This window comes from Fusarium oxysporum, chromosome IV (genome assembly GCF_013085055.1).
Source record: "Fusarium oxysporum Fo47 chromosome IV, complete sequence".
In the NCBI taxonomy this organism is placed as follows: Eukaryota; Fungi; Ascomycota; class Sordariomycetes; order Hypocreales; family Nectriaceae; genus Fusarium; species Fusarium oxysporum.
In genome coordinates this window covers 4385084-4407512 of record NC_072843.1, presented here as the reverse complement: position 1 = coordinate 4407512, position 22429 = coordinate 4385084, and the positions used below count along the sequence as shown (strand labels likewise).

At 48.4% G+C, this 22429-nt stretch overlaps 9 protein-coding genes across 9 annotated transcripts; 5 read left to right on the top strand and 4 right to left on the bottom strand.

Moving 5' to 3' along the window:
• The first annotated feature begins 259 nt into the window (after positions 1–259).
• FOBCDRAFT_222168 (P-loop containing nucleoside triphosphate hydrolase protein) lies at positions 260–1742 on the top strand. Its single transcript, XM_031178019.3, has one exon. It carries the CDS (start codon positions 625–627, stop codon positions 1537–1539), a length of 915 nt encoding a protein of 304 aa, XP_031043906.3. The 5' UTR covers positions 260–624; the 3' UTR covers positions 1540–1742.
• A 193-nt stretch (positions 1743–1935) lies between these two features.
• On the top strand, positions 1936–3961 carry FOBCDRAFT_222167 (uncharacterized protein). Its single transcript, XM_031178021.3, has one exon. The coding sequence runs from the start codon at positions 2104–2106 to the stop codon at positions 3643–3645; it is 1542 nt and encodes a 513-aa protein (XP_031043908.2). The 5' UTR covers positions 1936–2103; the 3' UTR covers positions 3646–3961.
• Positions 3962–6846: 2885 nt separating this feature from the next.
• Positions 6847–9340, top strand: FOBCDRAFT_160136 (OPT oligopeptide transporter protein-domain-containing protein). The gene is made up of 3 exons (XM_031178022.3): positions 6847–7216; positions 7270–9054; positions 9106–9340. The coding sequence occupies exons 1-3, from the start codon at positions 6964–6966 to the stop codon at positions 9294–9296; spliced, it is 2229 nt and encodes a 742-aa protein (XP_031043909.2). The 5' UTR covers positions 6847–6963; the 3' UTR covers positions 9297–9340.
• Positions 9341–11299: 1959 nt separating this feature from the next.
• On the bottom strand, positions 11300–13343 carry FOBCDRAFT_250012 (amino acid/polyamine transporter I; the record flags this gene model as incomplete). The annotated part of the gene is made up of 10 exons (XM_059610896.1): positions 11300–11446; positions 11504–11586; positions 11634–11679; positions 11730–12229; positions 12327–12581; positions 12632–12787; positions 12843–12912; positions 12959–13014; positions 13065–13213; positions 13261–13343. The coding sequence occupies 10 exons, from the start codon at positions 13341–13343 to the stop codon at positions 11351–11353; spliced, it is 1494 nt and encodes a 497-aa protein (XP_059464771.1). The 3' UTR covers positions 11300–11350.
• A 683-nt stretch (positions 13344–14026) lies between these two features.
• FOBCDRAFT_160133 (uncharacterized protein) lies at positions 14027–15924 on the top strand. The gene is made up of 4 exons (XM_031178025.3): positions 14027–14279; positions 14330–14577; positions 14626–15473; positions 15520–15924. The coding sequence occupies exons 1-4, from the start codon at positions 14102–14104 to the stop codon at positions 15704–15706; spliced, it is 1461 nt and encodes a 486-aa protein (XP_031043912.1). The 5' UTR covers positions 14027–14101; the 3' UTR covers positions 15707–15924.
• A 96-nt stretch (positions 15925–16020) lies between these two features.
• Positions 16021–17053, bottom strand: FOBCDRAFT_273324 (uncharacterized protein; the record flags this gene model as incomplete). The annotated part of the gene is made up of 2 exons (XM_059611480.1): positions 16021–16262; positions 16336–17053. The coding sequence occupies 2 exons, from the start codon at positions 17051–17053 to the stop codon at positions 16021–16023; spliced, it is 960 nt and encodes a 319-aa protein (XP_059464770.1).
• An 867-nt stretch (positions 17054–17920) lies between these two features.
• Positions 17921–19016, bottom strand: FOBCDRAFT_260256 (uncharacterized protein; the record flags this gene model as incomplete). Its single annotated transcript, XM_054704361.2, has 2 exons — positions 18749–19016; positions 17921–18712 (listed from the first exon to the last, which is right to left on the bottom strand). The coding sequence occupies exons 1-2, from the start codon at positions 18980–18982 to the stop codon at positions 17921–17923; spliced, it is 1026 nt and encodes a 341-aa protein (XP_054560336.1). The 5' UTR covers positions 18983–19016.
• A 444-nt stretch (positions 19017–19460) lies between these two features.
• On the bottom strand, positions 19461–20437 carry FOBCDRAFT_222159 (Alpha/beta hydrolase fold-1). Its single transcript, XM_031178027.3, has 2 exons — positions 19925–20437; positions 19461–19876 (listed from the first exon to the last, which is right to left on the bottom strand). Exons 1-2 carry the CDS (start codon positions 20330–20332, stop codon positions 19532–19534), a joined length of 753 nt encoding a protein of 250 aa, XP_031043914.2. The 5' UTR covers positions 20333–20437; the 3' UTR covers positions 19461–19531.
• Positions 20438–21313: 876 nt separating this feature from the next.
• Positions 21314–22304, top strand: FOBCDRAFT_222158 (uncharacterized protein). Its single transcript, XM_031178029.3, has one exon. The coding sequence runs from the start codon at positions 21454–21456 to the stop codon at positions 21871–21873; it is 420 nt and encodes a 139-aa protein (XP_031043916.2). The 5' UTR covers positions 21314–21453; the 3' UTR covers positions 21874–22304.
• Positions 22305–22429: the final 125 nt, after the last annotated feature.

Sequence of the window (22429 nt, the reverse complement as noted above, 5' to 3'; positions counted from 1 at the left end):
TAGTATATCCGTGACAACAAAGCTCCATATCCGTTCAATGGCCGCGTGTGGACAAGAAGCCGAGCCATTGAAGTTTTCGCCCACTCAATCGAAAGCTCGGTAGTTGTTGCAAACATAGATTTAAGGTTACACAGAATCCTGGGTATATGCCGACAGTTCCGAGATCACTTACCAGGGTCAGTCGGGATATTTCGTCGGTAGCCGAACACCTGCAACAAAGAGACTGCTTTCGTCGTGTTCGACATGTTCACGCCGAAGAATGCTCTAACAAACTATTATATTTACCATGTTCAGTGCGGATCCAAATGCCTGCCATTAACACCACTGTAGCATCGGATGTCGCGTCAGCTTACAGGCCCTCGGGATCCCGAATAACCTTTTTCTTTGCTTACCAGGGGTTCTTTCTGCCGCAGATCCTTCTCATCTACGAATACGATGGGGCTTGATGTACGCCCGCTAGAACAAGTGCTTACCCGTCAGCGTATGAGAATCGACATTGGCGCCATGTCTGACATGGCAATTGGGCGGAATTAATGATCATCCATGCCGTCCGTCTGGGCGTAAGATTTCCGTGTCTCAGACGAGCATCGGGGAAATTAGCGTTACGCAGGATTTAATAAAGAGATGAGCTGGCCACTTTCCCCCTCTGTCAGCTTTCTCTACTCATTCTTTTGCAGTATACAACTGAACATGGTTAACCAAGAAAAGACCGTCGACTCGTCGTCGCAGAGCGAGAAGGACAAGGAGTCGACGACTTCGCCGAAAGCGACGCCTCGACCTCCGCCAATTCTATGCCTTGGCGCCCCCCGCACTGGTTCAGCGTCACTTATGAAAGCGCTGCAAATTCTTGGATATCCCAACGTGCACCATGGCTGGGAAGCTGCTGAGCTTGAGGAACTTCAATGGCAATGGCCCATTTTCGACAGAGCGTGCGACGCGACGTTTATCAATATTCCAACATACCGCGGCAAACCATTCTCCCGCGCTGAATGGGATGAAGTGTTCGGAGAATACGATGCCGTATCGGATGTCGCTTCTTTCTTCGCTGAGTCGCTGATCCCAGCTTATCCCGATGCCAAAGTCATTCTTGTCGAGCGCGATATCGAGAAGTGGTTTCCCAGCATGCACGCCGTTGTCAAGAGCTCTACAAGTCCCATCCGACGAAAGCTTGGAGCCAAGATTGGTGATCTTTCGGGATTTTTGAGTCCAAGACCATGCAACAAGCTTCATCAGGGCTGGACGAGAGCTCCTTCTCCCAACGACGTGATCGAATACCTCAAGCCAGCATATGTCAGGCATAATAAGTACATCAGAGATACCGTACCAAAGGAGCAGCTTTTGGACTTCAAGCTTTCAGATGGCTGGGAGCCGTTGTGTCAGTTTCTGGGAAAGGAAGTTCCTGATGTGCCGTTTCCGCACGTCAATGATTCGAAGGAGTATGCGGAGAGGGGTAAGAGGTTGGGAAATAAGATGATCAAGCTTGCTTTGAGAAACCTCATCTTTCCTTGCTTGCGTCCTGAGCCTATCACCAGGCCCTGAGAGTTACTCCGTGCTTGACTTCTTGGGAGAAGAGGAAGGAGTGTACACCAAGAAAACTATTCTCTTGGCCGCATGGGAGTGGTTTGATTCTGCATATCATTTGATATAAAAACGCTGGTTAGATTTCTCAGTTTAGACAAGCGCGCTGTTTCTAATACCTAGCTTGGATAGCGTGTTTTCCATTCAATATCCGTATTTGGCAATATCGATGGTCCACTTGTTGTATCTTTGTAATCAGGACCCCACCAACACCCGAGGTCTTTTAACAAGATGTCAGCTTATTGGCTTCATGAAAGCGGCATATGCGTCTCACATCACAACTCTCGGATCACTAAATCGTTTAACCAGAGTTTTGCCTTGGTTTACCAGATGGACCAGTGAGTGTTGAGATAAGCAGCTCGGAAGACGGCCCGTGACCCCGACAGATGAACGGGACGTTAACCTTGAGGGGGCTACATATACCATTGTGGTTTGCGGTCACTGAAATTTCTAAGTAGCTTGTTTATCTAAATACCGGTTCAACAGCAAAGGATTATTAGGCATCACCTCGTTTTAGCGAACAAAATGACTACGACTCGGAACTACAACTGGCACCAAGTCAAGCCTGGAGTATGGCAACGCCATATCGACGAAATCGAACAATTCTACTCGACGATGGTTGTTCTCTACGAAGGAAGCGGTCGCATGTTCTTTGGAATAACAGGACATGTTTCACTCTCCATCAAGAACACCAGAGGCTTGTCGCAAGATGACGCTGAGCTTGAAGTTGACAAAGCTTTGAGCAAAGCATGGCTTGCACTCAGATACGCTCACCCTACACTTGCATCTCAAGTTACTCAGGACGTTGAGTCGGGAGAGTGGGTCAAGACTTATAGAGAGCTGCAGGGAGAAGCAGATAAGGACGCCTGGCTGGAGAGGACTCTTGTCCGTATCTCCAACGGACAGACTGGTAATCAGTGGGCTAACTCAGATCCGCCTGCTCCAAGCCTCCCGACCATGTTTGATTTACATCTTCCTGCTGAGCAAAGAGCTGATGGTTCGATGACCATTCGCCGAGACCTTGTCTTCCGCTCTCCTCACGATGTCATCGACGGCATTGGAACTCTCATGATGCTCAACAACTTCATATCCCTCGCCTCAGACGCTTACGAGAAGGGCAATGCCTATGAACCCCCAGCCCTCGATGGCAGTGAGACTTCAAACCTGAGTCCGTCCTACCGAGTTGCCGCTCAAATTCCCGAAACCCCGGATCAGGCTCAACTGGATAGACTTAAGCAGATGGCTGCTCAAAAAGCCGCTGCCGCTTCCGATCCCAGCGTGGACATTCTTGCGCTTCCTTATCGACAGGGCGATTTACTTCCGGGTCGACACCAGCGCTTGGCACTCACTCTCACCAGAGAGGAAACGCAACAGCTACTGAAGGCGTGCAAGATGGCTGGAGCTACGCCAACACATGTCTTCCATGCTGCAGCTGCTATGGTCGTGCGAGACCTTCAGAATAAACCTATCACGACCAAGAGAGTTCGGTACATCAACTACATCCTACGCAACGAGCGCTCAAGTTGTCAAGAGCCATACAACACGGCTCGACATCCGGCGACTGTCTACCATTCTGTCTCTGGCCAAAGTCTTGTCGTTGACATGGATCTCCACCCAGCTTCTATAAAGCCAGACGCACAAACTCGCAAGAAGGAGTTCCTTTCGATTCTTGAAACCGTCAAAGACTTCTATCTCACAGTCAAACAAGACGATGAATTCTACGTCCTCGCTCCGACGATGTTCTCCCAAGCTACCCCATCTCTACCCTCTGGCCCTCGTCCCCTGCATGTGCCGGAACCAAATGCTCATCCGTCCGTATCGATCTCGAGTATGGGGCGTACTGACGCTATCGTGGCACCGGAGGCGGGGGCGTTCGAAGCGAAAGACCCGTGGGTGACGGGTGAGGAACTAGGAAATGGGTTGGGTTTGTTTCTTGGTACGTTCCAGGGAGAGCTGTGTTTGAGTGCTGCGTATAATGATGCTTGGCACACGGAGACGGATGCGAAAGAGTATCTAGAGCGTTGTAAAGATGTTGTGTTCTCAGGTCTTGGGATCACTGAGCCATGAGGTTAGTTCGGGGACGACGTCGGCGGAAAGGCAGATCTGAGTTTGAGTGAGGTTATCAGAACGTTCGATAATTTCCATCTTACGTACAGGTTTCTCTGGGATTGCGAACAGGCTTCAATTCGTATCATGTCTTGAGTTGTCCAATATTCCTTTGAGTTCAGTCATCAGAACATTAGCTCATGGGTAGACAATGGGTTGTCAACTCAACCACAATATCTGTTTCTAGCGACATGATTTGCAGCCGATTTCTTATCTTGTCGTCGATTTGATAAGCGTCGCATATCATGGTTGTTCGCGATGGTTTGTTCACACCTGCATCATTATTTGTTCACGTTATCAGGTAGCTTATCCGGGCCATAGACAAACGTCGAAGTGAAGTTTCTCCAGATATCGTGTAAACCATATTCGATCGATGTTTCTGACAAGATACTGCACGAGGTTGTCCGATGACTGAACTAGTGAGGCTGACAAGTTACGCTTTGGGGCAGGTCTCTCAAAAAGGACCTTGATAGTCGCCTGTGCCGCAATCCATTATCAAACAACAACATCTCTACCCCTCGTATACCGACTTCTCCTGGAACTTCTGTGGCAATCCCCTCATCACGCGGTCACTCCAAACATCTCATTCCAAAATCAGCATAGCAGATATCGGTTTATCAAGGCCCAAAACACCATTTTCAAAACCCGCCACGACCCGCCTGAAGGATCACCCTCTGGTAACCAACCGAATATCGTACCAACCGACCTCACGCCTCCTGTGCATATGTAATCTATCCCGATTGTGGGGGCGATATTCACGGGGAAGCGCAGTGTGTGTCCCGAAGTGGAAGCTCCCTAGACCCCCCAGGAACCTTTGACAGGCTGGGGTAAGTCAGGATGACCCCGGCGAAAACCCGGATTGGGGCACTTTTCCTAACTCTTGGGTCGGAGCTGAGTGGTATGCTTGTTTGATAGTGGCCAATTGATATGGGGAAGGGTTTATCTAGGTGGTTTGGAAGGTTTCCTGGTTGATTTTGGTGGTTGGGAGGTTGCATTAGCATGTGAAGTAGCCTGGCGCCGGAGAGAAACAGGAAAATAGAGGTTTTAACCTTGAATTGACGGTTGATGCTACTTACTAGGGTGACCAGCATGTTTATTTGGTGGTGTTGAGTGCCAAGTGGCAATCGTGCAGGCATTGTGCACTCGATATTTTCGGCGTTCAATGGCACCTTTTGATACAAATAATACATTCGATTACAACGCGACAGGCCACGAAAAGAATTGCTCGCGCTCTCAACATCATCCCCAGCGCAATAATTGCTAGTATGACTTCAAACATGTCTTCAAAATCGCGAGATATGTCCAAATTCGATTGAAGTGATAGATATTACTAAGACCTCACTAATAAATCGGTATCGAGCTGTAATCTTGTCGCGATCTGACGTGGAGCACAAAAAAATGCAGGGATTCCGATCCGCATCCGCCTGGAACACGAAAATAGATGCTCGCGTGGCGAGCGATTGATAACGTCGCGACCGAGTTGGTGTTGAGGTTATCCATGAATGTCAAAAATTCTGGGCATCGGATTGTGCATGTCGCCGCATTCTTGGCTACGGGTATAACGGTCTTGGTATCTGTGGCCAAGCCGATCAGCCACCATTTTCAATCTTCCAGAATTCTTTCCAGGCACACTGATCGACAATGGCGAGGCCGATGATTTACTGGGATGAAAGACGGTGCATGCAACAGTATCAAACATTACAGATTAATTCAGTGGCAATAGGGTAGGCATTTCTTCCTGAGATAGCATCACGATCGTGGATCTTGCTATCGTCTGTTGGTACTCGGTTGTTGGTTACGCAGTGGGTCGAATGATATGTAGAATTAGGTATAGTCGTCATGTCAAGCTAGACAAAAGTCCATTTTGTATGTTGGCTTGGGAACACCAGGTGATTCCTGCAGTGCGAGTATGGGGGCCAAGATAGCACAGGGCAAGGGTAGATCATCCCAGAAATGCAAGCAGTGGTCCCTTTGGCCTTGGCAATCCTGAGCTCGGCACTCGACAGCGGAATACAGGCGCTGTAGTGAATGCGGGGGAGGCGATGCGCTGTAAATGAGAGGCCGTTTCACTTACAGAGTGCAGTGTCCAGTAAATTAATCACTGTACTACTATGGTGTATTGTTAATATCCATGACGCTGTTCAGTTGTACAAGACCGGGCCCTCGGTCCAACATCAGATCTCCATTTAGGCTTATCTACAGATACACACGTTATTCCATTCCGCTGCTTGATGCCCTGTTGCATCTCCAACAAAAAGGCCCTTCTCCAACTAACAAAGGTCCCGCAAAATGCGCCAAGAGCAACAAAGGTTCCCCGAGCCATTGGCCAGCACACGGAGCACACTCACCATTTGGGTTTAGCGCGTGCTGATAGCTGTTTGGAGTGTAATACCGATTTATTATTCATTGCGAGAAATTGATATGGAACACTGCGCTATCGGAGGAAATGTCAGGAGATTTAGAGGTATGAGCAATTGAAGCGGGTTTTCGGATCATGTTCTAGAATTGAATATGATGCGCCGAGGACGGAGAGTGAGTGAGTGAGTGAGTGAGTGAGTAGGTAAGTATCTGGTGATTTAGCGGGTGATTCAGTGATGGCTCTGCTAACTTAGTGAGGCAATGATATTGCGAGTGGCAGACGACTTTGACCATTCACAGTCTAATGCAGAGTAACCCCCGATAACCATAACAACCATAACAACCATAAAACCTTTAATCCCCTGTAGCACACACAAGTAACATGCGGCGCGTATCGCCCGTTTCCCTCCCTCGGTGCCACCCGCTCTCCTCTATCTGGGGGTGGAGCCATCCCCCTACCAATCCCTGACCCTTTGAGGCTAGATTTACCAGGGACTCATGCACAAAAGTTCAAGCACACGATAAAAATGCTGCTCCCATTTTGGCAGCTCCAAATACAACCGCTCCCCTCTAATTGGTTCTCTCACCAAGATAAGGTCCGCCAATCTGTGGATGCTGGACTCTTTATTTGGCAATCACCAAAAGATCGTTTGTCTCGCTTCCTCTTCTGGGACGTTGCAAAAAGTCCCTTTGCCTCCCCCCCCCGATGTGCGGAATTGATTTGAAGATGGGTAGACACTTACTCGATTGGGCGGGTTTCAAAAGTGCCACCACTGAATATCTGTACGCCAGCTGTTGTACGACGTTGGGGAGCAAGCAGAGATAAATAGATCGTCGTTCCCCGGTTCTTCGGTTTATGTTTCCAGTCGTACCAGCCAGTTCAAGTCTCTTCCTCTTTGACTCTTCAACTGATCGCCCATCATGGTCGCCGAAACAGTCGTCCCTGATCGTGTGCCTGAGGATACCCTCCAGCCTCGCTACGATGAGAAGGAGCCTCATTTCGACATGGACCTCAAGTCCGAGGCCGACAGCGAAGATGATCGTATTATCGACCTGTTCTCCAGCTTCCCTCCTGCAAAGGGTGTCGAGCATGAGCCTAACCCTTTGACTGCTCGTGCTGTCATTGTCGGTATCATTCTCGGCTCTCTCGTCAACGCCTCCAACGTCTATCTCGGTATGCCACCCTCAACATATCAACAACAATCTCTTAATACTAACGAACTATAGGCCTCAAGACTGGTTTCACTTTCCCCGCTACCATGTTTGGTGCCATCTTCGGTTATGGCTTCATCCTCATGTTGACAAAGTCCCTCCCTCACGTCCCCATCCTCGGCGGCAAATTCGGTCCCCAAGAGAACTCCATCATCCAAGCCGCTGCCACTGGCGCTGGTGGTATGTCCGGTGTCTTCGTCGCCGGTCTCCCCGCCATGTACCGTCTCGACCTCCTCTCCGACGACCCCAAGAAGGACTTTGGCCGTATCCTCACCATCACTTTCGTCTGCGCCTTCTTCGGTCTCTTCGCTGCTGTCCCTCTCCGACGATTCTTCATCATCAACGTCGCGAGAGAGCTTAACCTCGTCTTCCCTACGCCTACTGCTACCGCTATGACTATTCGATCCATGCACGCTGTTGGATCCGGTGCGGCTGATGCGCTCCGAAAGATCAAGGCTCTGGGTATTGCTTTCATCATTGCTCTGCTCATCATCTGTGTTGGGCAGTATGCCGATGGTATTCTTCACAACTGGCACATCTTCACCTGGTTCTACGTCTGGTCTGGATACACCGCCAGCGGTCTTCTTGAGCCTGAGAACTGGGGTTGGTACATCCAGCTCACTCCCGCTTTCTTCGGCTCCGGTATCCTCGTCGGTCTCAACGCCGCTGTCTCTTGGTGGGGTGGTACCGTCGTCGCCTGGGGTCTCATCGGTCCTCTTCTCGTTCACTATGGTGAGTGCATTGGTATTGCCGTCGGTGAGGGTAAGTGGGAAGGCATCACTCGATTCAGCGTTATGACTGGTGTCGACGACCCCGACTACGTCCCCTCTCCCCGATACTGGATGCTCTGGCCCGGTGTCATGGTCCTCATGGTCTACTCTCTCATTGAGTTCTTCCTCCACGGAAAGGTTGTCTGGGATGGTATCAAGTTCGCCGTCCACGAGTCTGCTCGCTCCATCAACAACAGACTCCAGGCTCGTGGTCACAGCAACGCGTGGTTCGCTAAGCAGGCAGCCAAGGCTGATGCCGACGGTGGTGTTGAGGACTTTGCTTCCGCTCAGGAGCAGGTCCCTACTTGGGTCTGGGTCGCTGGTACCCTCGCTGCTCTCGTTCTCGCCATGATTGTCAGTGAGGTTCAGTTCCACATGAACGCTGGTCTTGCTCTCCTCGCCTGTATCCTCGGTGTCATCTTCGCTTTCATGTCCATCTATGGTGGCGCTGTCACCGACTGTGCTCCTCTTACTGCTTCCGCCAAGGCTTCCCAGCTTGTCTACGGTGGTATCACCAAGAACCACTTCGCCATCAAGGACGCCCAGCGAATCAACCTTGTTGCCGGTAACATTGCTTCCGGTACTGCTGATGTTGCCAACTCTCTCGTCAGCGACTTCCGAGTTGGTTTCCTCCTCAAGACTCCTCCCAAGCTGCAGTTCTACGCCCAGGCCATGGGTACTGTCGTCTCCGTCTTCCTTGCCCCCGGTATCTTCGTCCTCTTCATGTCTGCCTACCCCTGCGTCTACCGACCCAGCGACGATCCCGCTGATATCTGCCCCTTCGCTGCTCCCTCCGTCGCTGCTTGGCAAGCTGTCGCTACTGCTGTCACCATGCCCAGCATCCCTATCCCCAAGTCCTCCGCCTACTTCTCCATTGCCATGGGTATTCTCTGCGCTGTCCAGGCTATCGTCAAGCACTTTTGGCTCGTCGGTTCTCGCGAGAAGTACCGTGACTGGCTCCCCAACTGGATGTCCGTTGGTGTTGCCTGGGTTCTCGGCCCCGACTCCGGATATGCCAACGCCATTCTCTGTAAGTCATCTTACTATCAATTTACGAGTTTTTAACTAACAAATAACGCAGTTGGCTCTATCACTGCTTGGTGGTGGCGCAAGTGGTTCAACAACCACTTTGAAATGTATGCTTTCGCGATCGCCGCTGGTTTGATCGCCGGAGAAGGATTCGGTGGTGTCATCAACGCCGCCCTCGAGCTTGGAAAGGTCAGCGGTTCTTTCAAGGGAACCGAGATTGCTCTGCCCGGTGCTGAGTGGTAATTACCCAAATAGTTAATGCGTCATGAGTGTTTGTTGAAGCGATTGGCGGAGGATGTTACAACGATCAAATAGCTAGCTTTGCTATATGAATATACCCACTTGATCTTCAAAGTTCTATGACGGTTTCATTTTGTGACAGTACCTCATACAACCAAACAGTTAGTAGTTCCTTCTGATTTTTAAAAAAAGTCTTTCTGTTTCACTGGTACCTCAAACAGGCTTCGATGTCTCGTCAGACACAATATGCTCACAAACTCTAGCTACACTGTTCAATCAGAACAGTGTATATTACTGGGGGGAAAAGAGTTTAAGTATATTTGGTAGATCCACCAGTTCCAATGGTTTAGAAAACTAATGAAATGACCACGCTGAAGGAGACGGGTTGGAGTTTCAGAACTTGATTAAGCCAATCTGCGACGACTACAGAGTCCGTGAGGAAGAAGATCAGGCTGCGTCGATTACCAAGCCAACGCAAACCGAACTCCTGGGAGTTTACGACGAAGACGAAGAGAAGGACTTTTTGTTAATCAGGCCGTCAATCTTTGTCCAAGACCAACCTTGATTCCGGTCGTAAACAAGCATGGAGATACCAGAAAACTGATCGACAGGAAGACGCAGGTATCCGCCAAAGCGTTTGTTTTTGTCCATGCTGTTCAGATCCCTCTTTTCCCACCGATGGATTGGAACAGAGACCGCTCTTACTCTCGAGACGATCAACAGTATGCTCATCGTTTTCCAACCCCTGCGACATGTGGTGGTGGCACTAGAGCGGAGGCAGCAGACTTGTTTTCTATGGAAGGCCTCCATCGCACCATTTTGATGTTCTACTTCCACATCGGCCGTCGGGTCTTAGCCAACAGCTTGTATCTCGCGACTGTATCCGAAATAGAATGACGAAATCGAGTTCAAAAGTTACGAAGATCCACTTGCAGCGGAGAAGGCGGCCGTTCCAGAGGTCGGCGACATAGTTCTGGACAGCTCTCGTACTGCGGATGCTATATTCAGAGAAGCTGCCGAGACGACATAGCAGGAGCGAAGTAAATTCAATATGAAGTGGAAAAGACGTTCCGGGAACGACAAAAGAAAGGCAGGGCTTCTGACCTGCTGGACGACTATCTGACGCCTTGCCTGTCGCCACTGGAAATCACAATGTCCATATCTGCACAGCACTTCTGGAGCCTGCCCAAACAACACGGCCCAAACTCCACGTTGCCAGAAAACTCGCGGCAGCCAAGATCGACGGCATGGCACCCATATCCAGAAAACCCTTCAAAGCGGTCATGCGAACTCTGGCACGTGCACATGATCTCCCAGACTTCGAAGCCAACTTGGCTCGGCTGCAAGAAACAATCACTCATGTTGAAAAGTGTATCCCTGAAAACCAGATAAATGACTTCATCCGCAGCCAAGAAGAGCCCGAAGTCGTCACCGAGTTTCGACGCGCGAATCCGGACAAGGAAGCGGAGTTGCGGCCAGCTTAGTCGCCAGCAGTGCGCTCTCGAACATGTCCCTTCAGACAACACGGTCTTAGGAAGAGCTACAGGTGTCATGTAAGAAGTATGGTGTTGTATTTTGACCTGACCGTGAGAATGGCGACACATCTTCCTTTCAAACAACTTGAGGTCCGGCAAACGAAGACCTAGGTATACTGCAGCATCATCGTTTTAACCAAGGGTCCAAGGAGGAACGATACAAGCACGATACAGAGACGAGGCAACCTGCATGTTGAGTTCTACCCAACACTCGTCCTCATCTCAGTCGTTTCGAAGGTGCAAACTGAGAGCCTCAGCATATCCTGAGCGGAGAAAAGATTTAGGTAAGTTTAGTATAATTTAGTGGATCTTTAGACTAATTCCTTGATAGTCAGACGATTTCTTGCCCTAAGAGTCATTGGGATGGAAAGATCCCGATTTGTCTTGCAAACAATCGGCTACTGTTTGTTCGCAAGCTTGCCAGTCATTGCTTTCTTCTCATTTCTCATCGTAACAATGATCTGAACATATGTCTTATTAAAATAACTGTCCTCTGAGTCGCAATAAATATCGTATTAAGAGTCAGGCCTTTGTTGAAGTTGAAGATTTCTCATGCACTGCTTCCGGCTCATGCTCCCCTTTTATCTGCAAAGGTTGCCCAATGATGGCCTCGAAGTTCTGGCAGTTATGTTAGAAGCTGAAGAGACTTTTGCTTGGGTTGTGAGTTTGACTTACAGGGCCTTCGAAGGTCTTACCATAGACCATCCAGTATAAAGCAAGAAGTAAGTAGAAAACGCCAACGACAGCGGAAACGTAGTCTATCCAGGTTAGTAAACTTCTTGATACTAAGGGCAGATATGCTTACTCATGGTGTTAGCTGATACAGGAAGGGCAGTCGGAAAACAGAAAAACTGTGCAGAGTCAGCGAGGAGTTGAAAGAGTCAAGATATCTTGTACTTACGATGGTGATGACGATGACAAAGACACTCGCAATGGCATTGACAACAGCACCAGTCCTCAAGCCCATCCTGGCTGGCGTCTTCCTTGTCTGGTACTCCTTGAGAATACCTCTGCCTCTGACCAATAACGCAACGACAGGTCCGGCATAAGAGACGTTGAGGAAGATAGTGCACGAAGCAATGTAAGCACTGAAAGCCACAGCAGGACCAAGATACAAGAGCCCAAAGAGGACGTTGAAAATGAAACACAAGGTAATTGTGCGGACGGGGACATCGAGCTTCGGTTCAATGTGCGCAAAGTAGTTATGGCAGATGATACCCTTGTCTCTAGCCATGGCGTAGAGAAGACGACTGGCACTGGTGATGCTGGCTGATGTGCCGTTGATGAAACAGACGCTTAGCATCAGGGCCAAGATGGTTGCTGCGGCGCGACTCTTTGTGCTTTGGAGGAAGAGTTCAACGATGGGCATGCCTGTGTTGGAGGCGAGGATTGTTGCTGGGTCTGTAAGGCAGAAGAGGATAACTAGGATGAAGAGGAAGCCACTGAACCAGGTTAGCAACGGCCATAGAGTAAAAAGATGGGGCAACTTGCGTGACACCGCCAATGACTATAGCTAGCATCATAGCTCGAGGTGCATCCCTCGAAGGGTTGGGCATCTCTTCAGTTAGATGCAAGACAACGTCAAAGCCGATGAGGGACAAGGCAGATTGAAGTAAGCCAAGGATCCAAGCGACACCATCTGACCAACCAGTCTCGTTTCTAAACTCTGTAAAGACTTGACGAGCATCTGTCTTGGGAGACATGGAAAGGAGGATGATGCTCATAATAACGACCGAGAGCACAGACCAATATACTATCAATTGCGTCAGTTGGTGGGATAGGATATGTTGACAGGGCACATACGAGCCATGTCATTCCAACGGCCAAGGATCTTGTTTCCCCAGACGTTGCCGACCGTTCCGAAGGTAAGAATGGCAAGGAAGAAGAGATGTGTCTTCCATTGAGTTGCCTCGTATGCGTTATTCGAAGCGACGACGGCTGCGGCGGATACTAGCTGAGCTATATCCCGACAGTTAGTATATGGCTTACAGATACCAATTTGGGAATGTCTTGCCAGCAAAGAAGGCTTGGGTTGTGACGACAGTCAACCAACCAGCAATGTTGGTCCATCCAATGAAGAAACTCTATCAAGTGTTAGTCTTTGTTCGTGGGATAGCTGGGTGAACGTACCATAGGTCGTTTCCATCGCGGTGTACAAATGGCGTACATGAAGTGATACTGTCCACCTAAGAGCAATTAGCCAATGTTCCTGGGACATACTGGAGTCCAGTCTTACCTGCAGTTGGCCAAAGTGCAGCCATTTCTCCAAGGCTAGCAGCAAGAGCCAAGTTACAAAGAACGCAGACTATGAATCCATAGATAAACGAAACCGAACCCCCAGACGGGAGAATGTAAGCCATGGTACCGGCGAGTGCGATCCATGTGCTGACGAGGGGTTAGCCAATGCCAAGAGAGCACGGGGGATAACGAACTTGAGAATGGCAAAGGCCATAGCAACCATTGTCAAAGTCGAGAGACGCTGCTGCAATGCGCCCTCCTGCGTTGAAGAAGTCATCTTGGCTGTTATCGTGTTATGTTATGATGAAGTGTTCTCGTTGGAGTATCTGAGGGAGAAAACGCTTGACTCATATACTCGTTTCCAAGGTCACACGGCCGAGCCACTTGCGTTGATAAGACGTATCAGGGAAAGGGGGCTACCGTTGCACAAATCTCCAACAAAACGTCAATCTACACTGCCTTGATTGGCATGTTATCATACAACCGCTTCCAATCTGCCGAGATATCCTGATAAGCCTGGTCCATTACCCCAGGTTTTGCGATATCAGGCATCTCCACTGAATATACCACATCCGGCAGAATTACGAGAAAATTGACATAGTTCATTGGTTTCCGGGATAGCCAAGTAACTGGGTTTGCTAGTGCCAACCTTGATGCTGGGTCTTAGCGGATTGCGGGGGAGATCTAGATTGTTTGGGTCTCTCGCGAAATTACCGGATGCGGAAATTCGCCTCAAAGATAGCTGATATCACGATGGGTCGATATCTTCGTATCGTGAGGTTTTGGACTAGATAGAGGATCGTCGTTATCTTCTCGCGAAATTGCCGTTTGTGGAAATGGGGACTGGGGCGAAGATGAGAACACGGACCGAGGATAAAATGAGTAGCCGTCCTCGACGATACTTCTGTTGATTCTGCCTATCATTCTTGTTTTTGTTTGTGTCAGTGTCTTCTTGAGCTTAGTCAATTGAGCTATCTTGACTCGAAAGACGTGTAATTCAGTCTTTGATATCATACTTGACCAGGAAGCTTCACAATGTCTTCTCGAGACGGCTTCTCATGGACTGAGTCCCAAGGACTCAAGGCTGGTGTTCCATGCATTGGAGCTATCAATCCTCCTACCAATCTCTCAGACAAGAACACAAAGTTTGATGTGATTGTTGTTGGTGCGGGTTACTGTGGTCTGACTGCAGCTCGTGATGCAGCCGTTGCTGGTGAGTATCAAGACCTTCTAAAATCATAACACATTACTAACAAACATCAGGCCTCAAAGTGTTGCTCATTGAAGCTCGTGATCGAATTGGAGGCCGGTCATGGAGCTCAAACATAGAGGGTTATCCATATGAAATGGGTGGCACCTGGGTATACTGGGGACAACCCAATGTATGGCGTGAGATCTCCAGATATGGTATGCAAGATGAACTTGAGATCTCATATGACTTCTCAAGAGGCGTCAACAAGTATCTTCTTGTGACGCCAGAGGGCACTCAAAAGTTCACTCATGAGGAAGAGGTATGTTTTGCCAAAAGCTTTTGGAAAGCTCAAGACTAACGAAACCAGGATCAACTGATGCAAAGTGGCCTTGAGAAGCTCGTCAACATCGACGGCCAAGGCGGTCGAGAAGCATTGGTCTTCCCCCACAGCGCAAATCTCGGCCCAACGGCCGCCAAATACGACCGCATGTCCATCGCAGAGCGTCTCGCGGAGATTCAAAACGACCTCACTCCCAACGAGCGTATATGCCTAGAAGCTTTCGTTCTTCTCTGCAGCGGCGGTACCCTCGAAACCACTAGCTTCTACGAGTTCTTGCACTGGTGGGCTCTCAGCGGTTATACGTACCAAGGCTGCATCGAGTATCTCGTCAAGTACAAGTTCAAGGGCGGCCAGTCGAGCTTTTCTATTCGTTTCTTCAAAGAGGCTTTGGCGAGTGGAAACTTGACGTACTCTTTCAACACGCCTGTTGCTTCAGTGAAGAGCGGCCCTGCTGGCGTTGAGGTCACTGCGAGAAGTGGCCAGAAGTTCAGAGCGTTGAAGATGATAAGCGCTATGCCGCTTAACATTCTTAACGATGTGCATTTCGATCCTCCTCTGATGCCTGGGAAGAAGGCAGCGGCGGATATTGGCCATGTCAACCAGTGCACCAAGGTTCATGCTGAGGTTTCTGATCGGGACCTTCGGTCGATGACAAGTATCAGCTATCCTCACAACAAGCTCTCATACGGTTTTGGAGATGGTACTACTCCTGCTGGTAACACTCATATCGTGGCCTTCGGTGGCCAGCATAACCACTTCCATCCTGAGGAGGATATTGAAAAGACCAAGGCCGCTTTCCAGGGCTTTGCTCCCATGGACATCAAGCGCTTGGTCTTTCACAACTGGTCCAAGGATGAGTTTGCTAAGGGAGCCTGGTAAGTAAATCCCATTCCTTCAACATGGCGAAGCTAATAGTTATAGGTTCTTCTCTCGGCCTGGTCTGCTGACCGATCATCTTGGCAACATGCGAGCCACACAGGGTAACATCATCTTTGCCTGCTCTGATTGGGCTCTTGGATGGCGTAGCTTTATTGATGGAGCCATTGAAGAAGGAACACGAGCTGCCATGGCTGTCCGTTCGAGCCTTTCCGAGCGAAGCCATCTGTAGTTAGAGCTAAGGATCATCATAATTCGTGTAGACTGCATGTATAAAAGTTGAGGCGGGAGTTTTATTCTTCTATTATGTCGCTAGATGCACTATGCATAAATTCACATTTATCTGAGTATTGGAGTGTTGTTTTTTGAGTTTCTCCTATCCAGTGTTGTTGAAGGGCGTCAGATTAAGAATAGGCACTGTCTAGGAGAAAAGCTGAAAGCATTTCAAGGAATTCTTTCCATACGAGACTTGGGCTAGCTTCAAATTGCAAAACGCTATAGCCAATGATCATCCAGTACTAAATACCTTGATGTCATGGTCGTTGCTCAGGTTTGAACAAATTCATCGGCTCGCAGGAGCCGTGCACAGCCGTTTTGAACCGCCATTTGCCCATTCTGAACCTTCTTATTCTCCTCCTTCCAGGTTTTTCTTCGCATATCTCTCCAACTTTGTATCTCAGCCTTCCTTCTTTTCGAAATTCCCTGGCTTTTCAAGGGGTCGCCAGCAATAGAAATCATCTCTCCGAAGCTTCTAGCACCAAGCCGACCAATGGATACATGTGTGTCTACTATATCAGCAGTATGTTCTCGTGAATGTTAGCTTTGCACAATTTAATAGCGTAGTAGACTGGTTGGACTTACTATCAGGCAGCCTGCTTCCCACATAGTTACGCGTGAACAAGAACACGTATAGTTCAGGGCTGAGATTGTTTCTGGGCGGAAACATGAGTCTGCTACCATAGTATTTCATAGCGGTACTGATCTCTTCACGCAGATAGGTTTCCACGAATCTGTGGTGCCACAGCTTGGATAAAATGGGCTTTGCATATGCTGCTGATGAGTTGTAGCATGCCCTTGGAGAAAGCTCTTGAATCTCGGTGCAGATATTGACGAGATCTTGGATCTGTATGAGGTTCTCTTGCCAGTGGTCAAACTTCCGTTGAAACAGTTTAGACCTGCCCCCACGAACAAAGTGTTCCAGGAGTCCCACAAGTTGATACATGTCATACCGCCTTTTCAAGCGACGTCGCATCCTCGCAACCATCAAAGCCAAAGGGATAAGCTCATCATTATAGAATATTTCTCGGATATAGGAAATGCGAGATCGAAGGAGCTTATCTTGGTTTGCTCGAAAGCAAACTCGTACTGACGGAGAAGCCGCGATGAGTGATGTCACATCGCTCATTGAGTCGCACTGCTCGAAGATTTGGAATTTGAGTTCCGCTGATAGCTTGTCAAAGCAATCGATTTTCTTAGATTCTACCCCCTTGTCTTTTAATAGGTAGACAGCTAGAAAGCCTAAAGTGAAGGATGCGGCGGCACCAAGAAGGAGGGGGAAATTGCTCCCGTTGCGGGACATTTCCATAAAGATGAGTGATGAACGGTATGTGTTGAAGAAAGAATAATATCGTGTTCTTATCATCTATGCTAGCCATCTGAGGTTTGACCTTGTGGCCAGCAAGACTCGAGTAGTTGTACATCTGAAGAATAGAATGCAAGAAGTGTCAAAAGGGGCAGAACCATTTCTCTTATAGTAGCATTTGTATTATAATTTTCCAAATAGAGGTTAAATTGAGGATAGTCACGCGTGGAAAGTAATGGCGCCATAGACTTTTGTGATAGGGGGCAGCGTGTTCGGCCATAAAGTATAATCGATCAGGAACTGCTATTGACGGACATACGACTCAACGTTCGAATCAGCGTGCTTGTATTCTTGTCGATTGAGTGTTCATAACCATGCTTGTAATCTGTCTGTGTTTCAACATACTGTGATAAGGTTATGAGGTTGAAAGAGGCTTCAGCCCCGACACAAACATGTAATTGCGCAATTTATATACTCAGCTTTGAATTTTAAACTTCTTTAGTATGTGCAAACGTTGTCAATATCTCGTTAAACCAAATCAAGGCGACGTATAAAAATAACAGCGTATTTTGTATATACTCTCAAGCTCCATAAGTACCTACATTTATAATGTTTTATAGGGCTTCTGATTTGATACAGAGGTCTGGTGGTTCAAAGAAAGTTTCTTCTTTCTTGTGCTTTATTTAGGTGCATCTTGGAGCACGCAATACTTAAAGTTTCGCCTTGCTAGCTCTATTCAGACCACGCTCTAAAGGTTGTATTTGGAGTGATCTCTGTTGTTTATTGGAGTATATATATGTTATGCAAATCCAGGCGCAATCTGGCTTTTGTGCTTCCCAATCTCGCCAGATCTCAACTCACCTCTCATCCCCAACTGAAAGCATAAGTCTGGTAGATACTCTCTCGCCTCGCGGCAGATCGAGTAGCTACCCTTATCCCAGCCAGCTCTTGTAATCTCTTTGTGGTCACTTTGAAAAAGATGTCGAGAACGTACGGTTTCTGGGCCTCTGCTTCAAGTTGTTCCAAGTGGTGGAGAAAAGGAAATCCCTGCAGAGACACGTAATCGAGGTATGTGGTCTCATCATCCCGTTGTCTCGTAACAAACCGGCATTGTTGAAGGCGTCTCAAGACGGAAGGGCCTGGGCCTCCAAGGCGTATGATATCCTCCACCTGGTTACGCTCTCTCCGCGCGCTCCTAGAAACCCCGAACGTGTCGTCAACGGAAAGTAGAATGTCTCTGTGTCGCTGTTTAATTAGCTTCATCATGGTGTCGGGGATCCACGGGTGATGAGCTTGTTGTGGGTGTTTTAAACGCTTATGGAGATAAGATTCGAGTTCATTGGCCTGTTCTCTTTCTGCTTCTCTTTGTGTGAAAAGCCTTTCTTCTCCGTTACAGGCTAATTGGCAGTAGAGATCGTAACGGAGAAAAACATTAATGGCGTGGCCCCGATTTGCAAATATGTGTATGTCATATCTTGCTATCTCCGATAAGTGGTTTCGGAATCCGTTCACTGAGCCTGCTGTTATGGGGCCAAACTCCCGAATCATATTTATTATGGCTAAAATACAGCCCAAGTTCGTTTTCCATTCCTCCGTGGGTTCTGATTTATCGAAACGAGCTACGGCCTCGAGGTAGGGTCTGATGCGTTGCTCGATCTGGAGTGACGTTAACCCACGAGTCTGGGCACGTACCTTTCGCACTTGCAGGAGAATCAATGCCAGCGGTACAAGTGCTTCATCCCCGAAATTTGCTTGTATCTCTAGGATGTAAGGCCATAGAAAAGAAGTGCGTTGGTTGGCATGGAAATAGCGTCTTGCGGTTGGGGAAGCCGAGGTAAAAGATCGAATGTTGTGAAGTGACTGGAGACTGTCCACGATTTTGAGATGAATTTCAGGCGGGAGCCAGTTGAAGACGTCAGAAGGCATGGCTAAGAAGATATGTTTTGCACCGGATCGGTCCAAGAGTGAGGCAGCGGGGGTACCTGGGCTTTTTATAGAAGGGCGATAAATCAAGGTTTTCCATGATATCATCTTAGAGGAAGAAAAAGCGCCGATAGGATCTTTTGAACAAGGTTTCGGTTCGTGATTGGGCCTCGAGATGAGAGAAAGTGAAAGTCGAGAGACATGATGGCTGCCTGGACTCGGTGCCTAAACACACGAAACTCTATACAAAGTTCAAGTGACCACGTGTGACAAGATGTTTCGCAGCTCACGATTCGTTATACCAAGTAGGTCTTGTGTACGGAACCATCTTGACGAATGAATATACAAATGGAGGCAACTACATATTACTCCTTGTGTAACACAGGCAATGAAGTACCGGCGGATGATTTGAATCTAATCACGAGATGATCCCCGCATGCGGTCAGAATAGTATAGGCTCGTCACATCTCATGCACAGCGATTGATATTCCCATCAAATCATGATTTCAATACGCTAACGTTGAATTTATAATATAAAAGCCGCCAGCACATCTAGCTTGAGCTCTTGGTCAAACCATCCTGAGCAGCTTTCTCTAGCCCCTCAACCGTCTCCTTAGGTAGCGACAGGAACGGCGAGTGAGAGCTCTTGATGTGGAAGCTTCCAGCATCAGAACCCAACGTAGAAGCCAGATTCTCCTGAATAGCCAAAGGAATAGCACGATCTTCGTCGCAGAAAATGAAGAAGCAGGGAACGTCGTGCCATGGTTCGTACTCGACGTTGTCGGTGTACACGCGACGAGATTGATGCTTCAAGGCAGCAATGGCCTTGGTTTGAGTTTCAGGATCAACGTCGTGGTAGAAGACGTTGTCGGGGGTCTCAGCATAGACATAGTCTCCCTGTTCGTTGTTAGGAAATCATCTTGATATGAGCGATATGCAACTTACCTCGACTCGCATCCAGGGAAGATACTGTCCTCCAAGGGCCCCGAGAATACTAGCTCCCTTTGGCATGACGAAAGCGCTCAGATAAACAAGCTGAATCACACCGCCTGGCTTACCCTCCTGTGCGCGCTGCTTCAAGCCCAAGCCTTTAACAGCCTCAGCACCAACAAGACCACCGTACGAGTGCACAACAACCATGACCTTCTTGCCCTCCTCAACCAACTTCTCAACAACAGCTCGCACAGCGGCGACATCATCGCTCAATCCCTTGGTAGGAGGCTCAGCGCCCACGGAGGGGTAATCAACAGCCTCAGTCTCCCAGCCCTTGGCGTGGAGTTCTTTTCGCACGACATCGTAGCAATCAGCTGTGTGCCACGCACCAGGAGCGAAGACGATAGTGGGGTTAGACATGATGAGGTTCAAACAGACTTGACAATAGTAAACTGGAGAGAATCTGGAGAGGAAACACGATAGAATAAGTAATGTCTTAAGTTAGTCTGCGGACTAGCAGCGCCTCGCTCGTTAAGGGGTCCAGTTTCAGTTGAATCCACTCAATTGCAGGGTCCGTCATATCTCGTTGCGACGCGCGCAGGGTTTACGCTGCAGAGCGCGAGTCAATTTTGATAAAGCTGTGGGTTTGGACTAGATTTGAATGGGGCTTAGTTGGATATGGCATACGTTAAACGCGGCTAACACTTCGCCGATCAGGGTTCTCCTGGTCAAAACAGCACCCAAACTCCAAAGAAGTCGATAAAGTTCAATCTGGATCTTGGTTAGCCTGGCCTAGCAAAGTCAAATGCAGCTTGACATACCAGCTAGGTCTATCTTTCTAGAAGAATGATAGCCTCATTGTGGTAGGCGTAAGCAGAGATTGCAGGCACTGCCTAAATTTTCCTCGGGCAGTATTCTCTCTGTAGAGGCTGACATGAATAGGAACAATCCTAGAGAATTCGATCTGGATAATAAGATTATGGCGCTTGTTTCAGAAGTATGGTCAGTCGCTCTTGATTTCACGAAACTCACATCGTCAGACTTGGCCTTGTCCTCATCACATCTAACTTCAGCTGGCGTCCTGAAGCGTTGTGATTTTGAGATATATCTCGGAACAAGATATTTCTCCTCGTTACCTCTAAAGCTGTATTGGCTGACCCGGGAAGAATTCCATATATGTATATAATCATTCCAGCAAGATGGACCTCCTCAGCTTGCAGATACTCCTGCAGATATCTTGGCCGCATATAATGCTGTCTGTTTCGGGCAACATGCTGCGCTGACCATCCTTCTGGCCTATCATCACACATGCTCAGTCATGACAAAGATCAGTAAGCGGCAATGTAAGCCTTGGATAATATCAACACATAATCCTCTTGCTCACAATTCAAATATAAATTTCCAGCGTCTGTACGATTGTCTGAAGATTCAGTAACAGTTCCACTCTCGTTTAGCCTCGTATATCCCTTGCAAGCTCCCCGTCAACGGGTCATCACTATCTATTTCCAAACAAGCTAGTTTGCCCCAGTCATATCAACACAATGGCCAGTCAACAAGCACCCAGCCAATCCAAATCAATTGACGAGTATCGAGCGTTATACAAAACATATCTGGAACACTGCAACGCTCACGACTTTGAAGCGATGAGATCATTCTACGCGTCCCCTCTCGTCGTCAACGACAAACCAATAACCCCAGAAGAAGCAACATCTTCCTTCCAACCCATGATCGACGCATTTCCCGACTGGCACTGGAATCTGCGAAACCTCACCATCGAAGGCGACTATCTTTCCCTTCTTTTCAAAGTCACGGGAACTCACAAGGGGGACTTTCGAGGCTACAAAGCCACCGGCCGCAAAATGGAGACGAATCAATTCACGCTGTACCATGTCGTCGATGGAAAATTTGCCCAAGTCTGGGACCTGGTTGATTTCGACACCTTGATTGCACAGATCAAATGAGGAATTATATGGCAGATCGCTTTTAGTCAAGATTGAACAATGGCATTCTTTGTTTCAGTTTTCCCGGGAATTTGGTGAATTCAGGAGGTGAAGCCAAACCAGGCTTAGAAAGGACGCCAGAGAATATCGAACCTTGTTCGCCTAGCATGGCGCAAGGATTGTGTGTTCCAGTGACGATACCACGCTGCTGGGTATGAGGTGCCGAAATGCCGGGTGAATCGTTTCATCCGATTCAAACATCAAGACTCTACTCAACGTCCGTCGAGCTCAGACTCGGATGATTGTGAAAGCCATTATTGCATTATGTGATTATGACTGCTCATAATAAGGTCAAAGAGCTAATAGGGGGCCAGTTAAAACCGTTGATTTCCAAAAGAATAGTGAGCGGCCTAACTGAGACTGATCAGCACACGGGGCACTGGTTCCGCCCGTCGTCGAAGCACTCGACAGGGCGCATTAGGTGCATTTTAAGATGATAAGGCTGTGAGCCGAGTTCCTAAGACGGTAAGGCCTCAATTGTTCATCGCGGTGCCGCGTTTCAATGGATCCAAAAACA